The sequence below is a fragment of the Mus pahari genome, chromosome 10 (genome assembly GCF_900095145.1).
Source record: "Mus pahari chromosome 10, PAHARI_EIJ_v1.1, whole genome shotgun sequence".
NCBI lineage: Eukaryota > Metazoa > Chordata > Mammalia > Rodentia > Muridae > Mus > Mus pahari.
In genome coordinates, this window is record NC_034599.1 from 9,775,986 (window position 1) to 9,784,595 (window position 8,610).

The window sequence follows — 8,610 nt, forward strand, 5'->3', positions numbered from 1 at the left end:
TACCTCAGCAGGTGAGCCATGTAGGTGTGCACCCATACCTCAGCAGGTGGGCCATGCAGGTGTGTGCCCATACCTCAGCAGGGAGCCATGCAGGTAGAATGCTGTTTGAAAAAGCGATAATGCTATTAGGATGAATAGCCATGTATTCTGAACACTAATTTTTCAGTTTCTTTAGATCACTGGAGCTTGAAAAATGTAAATATTTTATTCCTTTAGGTTGTTTTGAAATAATAGAAATATATTTAGATTCCAAGGAGACTTGCCCTTTACAAGACAAGGTTTCTCTGTGTAACCCTGGCCATCCTAGAATTCACTCTGTAGACCAGGCTGGCATCAAACTCAGAGTTCCTGCATTTGCCTCTGATCACAGGTGCTGGAATTAAAGGTGTATACCGCCACGCCTGGCTCTGAGTAGGCTCCCTGAACCCTTACACGGACATTTGAAAAGAATTTTTAACAAACCTTGAACTTTAAAAATTATATCCTGATTCAGAATATTTTTTAGATTTATTTTATGTGTTTTGTCTAGGTGTTTATATGTATAGTGTGTGTGCCTGGTACTGGAGGAAGTCAGAGGAGGGCACTGGGACCCCAGGAACATACATAATAGAGAAACCCTGTCTCAAAACAAAAACAAAAACAACAAAAGCCCAGGAAGTCTAAAATGGTGTTTCCTTTTAGTGCAAACTTAAATATTTGTTTATTTGATGTTTGATGTTAAATATTAACATCGCCATTAGTTAACTCTTCAAGGTTACTGCAGTAACTTTTAAGGGAGCCCCAACCACCTAAACATCTCACAGGAGGCCCCACTTCCTACAGGTCCTTTGGTCCAGCCTTTCCCACGTGGACACTGGAGGGACCCAAGTGTAGTAAAATATAAGTAGCTGAGGGAGGGGCCCCCATGCATCCCTTTATGGGCAGATTACTTAGAAAACAGGTCATATCTACTACTACTTCTAAGTTACAAGGTTTTTTCTGGGATACACTTTTATATGTTAGTTACTATTTATTTTGAAATTAAAAGTTTAAACTGATATATGAGCAAAACAAAACTGGTATCAAAGGCCAAGGAAGTACTGTGACAGTCAAGTCCAGTGTTGGCATTTGCAAATGAATCCAGGGGCACAGGGCTACAGGAACTAGGAAAACTTGGCAGTTTAGTACCACAGACATTCTTAGTTGGATTTTACTTTGTAAGTCACAAAACTAGTGGGCTTGGCTGACGGTGATGAATTTTTACGTGTCTGTCATTTTGGTTGTGGTGTGATGGGGTGGATGGAGCAAGCATGACCTCTTTGAGTTAGGAGCTAATGCTTCAAAACTACCACAGCTGTGCTCATGGCAACTCAAGTGGAGTCTGCACTGTGACGATCCAGATAATCCCACAATTTCCCATAGCAGAAAACCACTTAAAAGCACTGCAAGGCACTGGGGACTGTGCTCCTGGGTGGAGTACAGGGCCCTGGGATTGATGCCCAGCTCTTGAGAAAGAAAAAAAGAACAAGAGAAAGAAAAGCTTCAGATCAAGGCTGACTGACAGTCACCTGTTTCTTAAGTGAATTCTTCTTCTTACTATAATGAAATAAAGAAACTGTGGCTGTTGTGAGTATAGCATCCCGCCCACCTGGCATGCAGGAAGTACTCAGCAGATGTCAGTTTCTTCTCTGCCTGAGTAATGCAGGCTTAGAGTCCACTGGATGTACTTACTGTGTCACATAGGAGCTCGCTCTCCCCAGCTCTTCCCATGCAGCCCCATCAGTCGATGGCTACAACTTAAAGATTAAAAGGGAGACTTCGTCTTATTAGAGTATTCATATATATTCTTTCAGAAGAATTTAAATAATTGTTTGTCAAACTTCTAAAAGTTTTACCCAGATAAGAATTACATTTTTTATTATACTATAGTATTTTTGCTCACTTTACCCAGTACTTGTTACTGATTAAAGACTGAATTAATTTAACATTAATTAAATTATTTACAAAGAACTTATTCCTTGCATAGGAACTACTTTTTTATTTTGAGAATGATAAGTTTATTTATGGACTAGAGACAAAGCTTGTTTAATCAATGTTAATAGTTGAAATCAGGGAAGTAATTACAAAGACACATCATCACTCTAAAAACCAAGGACTTGAGCTCCTATTTCAAAATTAGTAAATCTGACACATTGATCTTTTCCACTGTTGTTTAGAATTTCAGTATAGTTGGGGTTCTCACCTACATAACTATAATTAAATCTTAAAACCTAATACCTGATAAGGAAACTGTACGTAGAACTTCCTCGGTCTGTATTTTGTGAGTAAGCCATGTAGTCAACACTGGGGTTCAGGCTCCTGGTCTTAGCACTGTACATGTCCTGAGTGCCTTTATTGTCCATTAGATTTCGAAGATGATGTGATCGTAACAGCCGATGTCTCTCGATACATCGAAGACCCAGGCTTTGGGTATGAAGACTTCGCCAGGCGAGGAGAAGAACATTTGCCAACATTCCGAGCCCAGGTACACAGTGCTTTTAACTTAGAGTTCTTTTCTTCCAAGGGAGAACTGTTAAAACATAAGTAACGTGTCCTCTAAAGTAGCCAGTAGGCATTTTGATAGTGTCTGCAAAGCGCTATATCTAACGTGCTCTTCAACGCTATTTGCTGTCCTGATGGAAGATGATTGTTTCAACATATTCACCCTTAGAAGTCACAAGGAAACTGTAAGCTTGACTTAGTTTGCCTGCATCATTCGGGAGAGTTACATATGCTTGTGCTGTTTTTGGAGGGTCAGGGAAAAAAAATCAAACAATATGGTAACATTTATACTAAGGCATTTTGAGGTAGGTCTACGTCAGTAGTTTGTGCTTCAGAACCAGCCTCCTACAGTACAATAGCTCTATGGGAAGGGGAGTTAAATTTAGACTCCTTCATGCCCATGTAAGTTTGGTGACGTAGGAATAGTCAGGAACTTCTGGGTCCTTTCAGATAAAGTATAGTGTGCACAGTGCCTGTCCAGAGGTGGTGGTCAGCGTTTTCACAAACATGTCGAGCCTGAGCCCTGGAGGCAGCACCCTGACTCTGCATTCCACAGCCTGGCAAGGAGCATCCTTGGGAACGCTGCTGTCCTCGAGCTGAGCAAGAAATAACTCCCAACAACTTTCTGCAATAGTTTTATTTTATTCTAAAAATTAAAAACATAGGGTTTAACAGAGAATGCCCACTTTGTAAGTGCACACTTTTTTCTACATCCAGGACTATACCTGGGAAAATCATGGGTTCTCACTGGTGAACAGGCTTTACTCTGACATTGGACATCTCCTGGATGAGAAGTTTCGAATGGTCTACAATCTCACCTACAACACAATGGCCACCCATGAGGATGTTGACACGACCACGCTGCGCAGAGCTTTGTTTAACTATGTTCACTGTATGTTTGGAATCAGGTATGTTCGCTGTGCAGACAACTTTATACAGTTCTGAGTGGATATTTAAACATTTGTTTGGTTTATAGCCTGTTTGATACTACACTTTTCCAGGGTAAATGCCACCTGGTTTATCTTAGAGTGGTTGTTTTTTTGTTTTTTTTTTTTTAACTTAAAGTGTTTTAAATCAGGGGCTTCAGAAGATGGCTCAGTTGATAAACACTGGTCGTGTGACCAGTAGGACCTGAGTTCAATCCCCAGCACCTACATAAGTGCACACTTGTAATCCTAGCTTTGGGAGGTAGGGACAGGATTCCTAGTGCTCGCTGGCTAGCAAGACTTACCTAATTGGTAAGCCCCAGGTCCCAGCAAAAGATACCATCTCAAAAATTAAGACACAGAATCAGAAGAACAGCGTCGATCTTTGACCTCTGACTTCCACACACGCACACCACGCACACACTGCATGGTACATGACCATGAAAGTGAATGATAGATAGATTGATAGGTAGATAGATAAATCGATAGATAGATAGATAGATAGATAGATAGATAGATAGATAGATAGATAGAGTTCCTGACAGATCAGCTCATAATGCAGCATAGTATATAAAGAATACTACAGGGTTAGCATTCCTAACCTGAAAAGCATCTGGAAGCTCGAGCTGGAACGCTTGCCTTTATGTTCACAGCCTATATTTGGTCTCCATCATTGCAAAAGAAAAATAAAAAAATGCCCTGAAACCCTAAATATGATCACATGGCTCTGAATTTTGGAGTATTCTGAATTTTGATTTTTAAAGATTATTTTTCTGCTACATCAGTCTGAAGTGTCACCTGACTCATATTGGGGTGTTAGACTCAGATTTTCACCTTCCACTTGGAACACCCACCTGGAGCCTTCGGAGGCCGGCCTTACTCTTGCTCACTTGCTATCTTCTAGTATTTTTTTAAAGTGCTTCTCACAGAGAACGCCTGCCTGCTCTGTTTAAAAACCACAGGCCTATCCTCCCCAGCTGCAAATGCATTTTCCTTTAAGTAGTAGCACCACCTACAAACTATGTGTTTGCTTTGTACTTTTATCTTTGTACCTTAATAGAGTTTAAGCTCTATGAAACTAGGAGCAGATTTTTTTTTTTCCCTCCTGTTCACTACAAACTCCAGAGAAGGGTGTATGAGACACCAGGCACCCGGTAAATACTTCCTTATGGCTTACGTAGTGAGCTTTGCTTATGACATCATTGAATAGCAAGATCTGAGCAGTGAAGCTTGGGTTTCACCTTAGTGCTGTCCCTCACAGGTATGATGACTATGACTATGGAGAAGTTAACCAGTTACTCGAACGGAGCCTGAAGGTTTACATCAAGACAGTGACCTGCTACCCTGAGAGAACCACGAAGCGCATGTATGACAGCTACTGGCGCCAGTTCACTCACTCAGAGAAGGTCAGTGCCATTACCAAGCAGACCCCAGAGACACAGGCTCAGCATGACAGCTTAATCAAGAACCAGGGCAGGCTGTGGTAATCAGTTGGTACCATTGTATCATTGTTTTTCATGTTTTCTTCATCTATGGATGTGGACTGTTCACTAAAGTTTAGATATGTGCTCGATCTAACATGATATATGTCTTAGTCAACGTTTCGATTGCTGTAATAAAACACCATGGCCAAAAGCACCTTGGGGAGGAAAGCACCTTGGGCTTGTTACATGTCTCAGGACACACTTGATCACGGAGGGAGGCCATGGAAAACGCTGCTCACTAGCTTGCTCAGCCTGCTTTCTTGGAGCACCCAGCGCCATGTGCCCAAGGGTGGCTCACCCACAGTGAGTTGGGCTAGCCTTCATCTGTTGTCAACCAAGATGCCAGTCCTATGGAGACATTTTCTCAGGATTTCTTCTTTGCAGATGACCCTACTTTATGTTAAGTTGACATAAAACTAGCCAGCACAGTGTGTATCATTTGTTTTAGCAACAGTGTTTACAAGATTGGGTCTAAATACCAGTAACTCTACCATCTGAACTATTAAAAGCCCTCTAAGAAACAGTGCTGCATAGAACTGGACCCAGCCTAGAAGGCACTGCCATTTAGAAACTCTTGTTAGCCACCAGGTTACTATTGAACAAACGTTTCTCATTTAGTTTAGTATTTTGTCATTATAGTTAAGACCTGTGAGGCAAATATATTGCTACATAAGATTATCTGTAGATTTCTGTAAAGCAAAGGACACTATCAATAGGACAAAAAGACAACCAACAGATTAGGAAAAGATTTTTACGAATCCTACATCCAATAAAGGACTAATAGCCAATATATATAAAGAACTCAAGAAGTTAGACTCCAGAAAATCAAATAACCCTATTAAAAAATGGGGTACAGAACTAAACAAAGAATTTTCAACTGAGGAATATCAAATGGCCAAGAAGCACCTAAATGTTCAACATCCTTAGTCATCAAGGAAATGCAAATTAAAACAACCCTGAGACTCTACCTCACACCAATCAGAATGGCTAAAATAAAAAATTCAGGTGACAGCAGATGCTGGGGAGGATGTGGAGAAAGAGGAACACTCTTCCATTGCTGGTTGGATTGCAAGCTGGTACAACCACTCTGGAAATCAATCTGGTGGTTCCTCAGAAAATTGGACATAGTACTACCTGAGGACCCAGTTATACCACTCCTGGGCATATATCCTGAAGATGCTCCAACATGTAATAAGGACACATGCTCTACTATGTTCATAGCAGCCTTATTTATAATAGCCAGGAGCTGGAAAGAACCCAGATGTCCCTCAACAGAGGAATGGATACAGAAAATATGGCACATTTACACAATGGAGTAGAGTATTACCCAGCTATTAAAAATAATGAATCCATGAAATTCGCAGGCAAATGGATAGAACTAGAAAGTATTATCCTGAGTGAGGTAACCCACTCGCAAAAGAACACATATGCTATGCATTCACTTATAAGTGGCTATTAGCCTAAAAGCTCCAAATAGCCAAGATACAACTCACAGATCACATGAAGCTCAAGAAGAAGGAAGACCAAAGTATGGGTGCTTTGGTCCTTCTTAGAAGGAGAACAAAATACTCACAGGAACAAATACTGGAGATACAGTATAGAGCAGACACTGAAGGAAAGACCATCCAGAGACTGTCCCACCTGGGGATTCATCCCATATACAGTTACCAAACCCAGACACTATTGTGGATGCCAAGAAGTGCTTGCTGAAAGGAGCCTGATATAGCTGTCTCCCGAGAGACCCTGCCAGAGCCTTACAAATACAGCCAACCATTGGACTGAGTGTGGGGTCCCCAATAGGGGAGTTAGAGAAAGGACTGAAGGAGTTGAAGGGGATTGCTACCTCATAGGAAGAACAACAATATCAACCAACCAGAACCCACAGCGCTCCCAGGGACTAAGCCATCAACAAAGGAGTACATATGGCTCCAGCTGCATATGTAGCAGATGACTGCCTTTTCAGGCATCAGTGGGAGGAGAGATCCTTGGTCCTATGAAGGCTCGATAGATGCCCCAGTGTAGGGGAACTGAGGGCAGGGAGATGGGAGTGGATGGGTGGAGGAACCCTATCATAGAAGCAGGGGGAGGGAGGATGGGATAGGGGTTTTCTGGGGCCTGGGGGTGGGGGGGCAGGACCAGGAAAGGGGATAGCATATGAAATATAAGTAAAGAAAATATCCAATCAAAAAGAAAAAAGAATTCTGTAGATGAACTATGTGTAAATTAAGTATTAAGAACCTTTATCAACATTGTAGCATCAGATCTGGGTTAAGGTCTAGGCCTTTTCAGTATAAACCTAAGAGTTTCCGTTGTCTACACTGTCCAAGCTGGAGGTAAGAAAATCATTCTAGGGTTCTAACAGTCCCCAGTGATCTCTATGGCTTTGGTAAATATGCTGTGAATCCATTCCTAAACAATTGTAGTCTTAAAGTCAGTTATACACCAGGAAGATTACCTACTTCATCTTTAGCCTTGGTGTATCTTTGGGCTGCTTTTATTCACAATAGATTTTCCTTTCTTTCTAGAGATTGTATCCTCTCACCAGGCGAAGATGCCCAACAGTGTGTTCCAGTGATAGGAAGATATCAAGATAACTCAGCACGATAACATTTCCTTGAAGTTAGGCTAGAAAGTGTAAATGCATTTACATCAGCCATCCAACTATAATGTGCAGTGGTGTGGTTTTCCCAGAGCCTGTGCACATGGTGGGTGTCGGGAGAGATCAGATACTCACACAAACCAAATGGCGCTTTAGGTTCACTGGAGAGCTTGTTAGATCTAGGCTGTTTGCAGGATTTGCATAGTAACTAAGCCAGTGCTGTTTGGTTCCCAGGTCCACGTGAATCTGCTTCTGATGGAAGCACGGATGCAGGCCGAGCTGCTTTATGCTCTGCGAGCCATAACTCGGCATCTGACCTGAAGCACCTGCAGGAAGGTGTCAGCATGCATCAAGACCTCTCACCAGGGACTCCCATCAGGACTTGTTTGTGGACGCACCTCAGCAGTTACTCGGTTCTCTAGTGTCAAAGTCTAGCTGTCGGGGTTGTTGTTTTTGTTTTTGATTTTATTTTTGTTTTGTTCTTGTTGTTAGGGTTGCTTTGTTTTGTTTTGTTTTGATTTTTTTTTTTCTGGCTGTCATGTGCAATGGTGTGTTTTATATTTCTCGATGCTTAACATTGCTAACGATTGCAAAAGTAACCCTGACGAGTACTACTTTACGTTGTTAGAGTTGGATTTTCAGATCTGACCATAAATCATGAACTGGTTTGTTAATGCTTCACTTCAGTACATTGAAGTTCATATGTATGTGTATTATTTTTCTTTACTTAAAAAAAAATAAGGAAAATGCTTACAATCCGCTCAAGCAGTTGTTTTTCAGATATCAACATTCAGCAAAGAATGGTGTCCTCTCTCGCTCTAAAATCCCACACATGTCTGGGGAAAGCGCCTGCGGCTGAAGCAAGCCCCTCCTCCTCCGGCACAGCTGTGTCCCCAGGAGATCTCAGGCACTGCTCTGGTTTGGTTTATCTGACTTTCTTACACTGCTATTGGCAATAACGTGAAATGTGATACAGACGTCATCCACAATTTAATGTGAAAATAATTATGATGAGTCCTATAGCATGCTACTGAAATGCCAAGTTCAGCTACTTTGTCTTCTAAAGCAGAGGTCCCATTTC

The 8,610-nt window shown here is 41.6% G+C and overlaps 1 protein-coding gene across 1 annotated transcript in view; it reads left to right on the plus strand.

Moving 5' to 3' along the window:
* Positions 1-8,267, plus strand: part of Sesn3 (sestrin 3) — a 47,957-nt gene extending 39,690 nt beyond the window's left edge. The window contains exons 7-10 of the mRNA XM_021206341.1: positions 2,385-2,503; positions 3,238-3,428; positions 4,708-4,852; positions 7,764-8,267. Coding sequence (XP_021062000.1) covers positions 2,385-2,503; positions 3,238-3,428; positions 4,708-4,852; positions 7,764-7,850 — 542 coding nt within the window. The 3' untranslated portion in view covers positions 7,851-8,267. The remainder of the gene's footprint in view (positions 1-2,384; positions 2,504-3,237; positions 3,429-4,707; positions 4,853-7,763) is intronic.
* Positions 8,268-8,610: the final 343 nt, after the last annotated feature.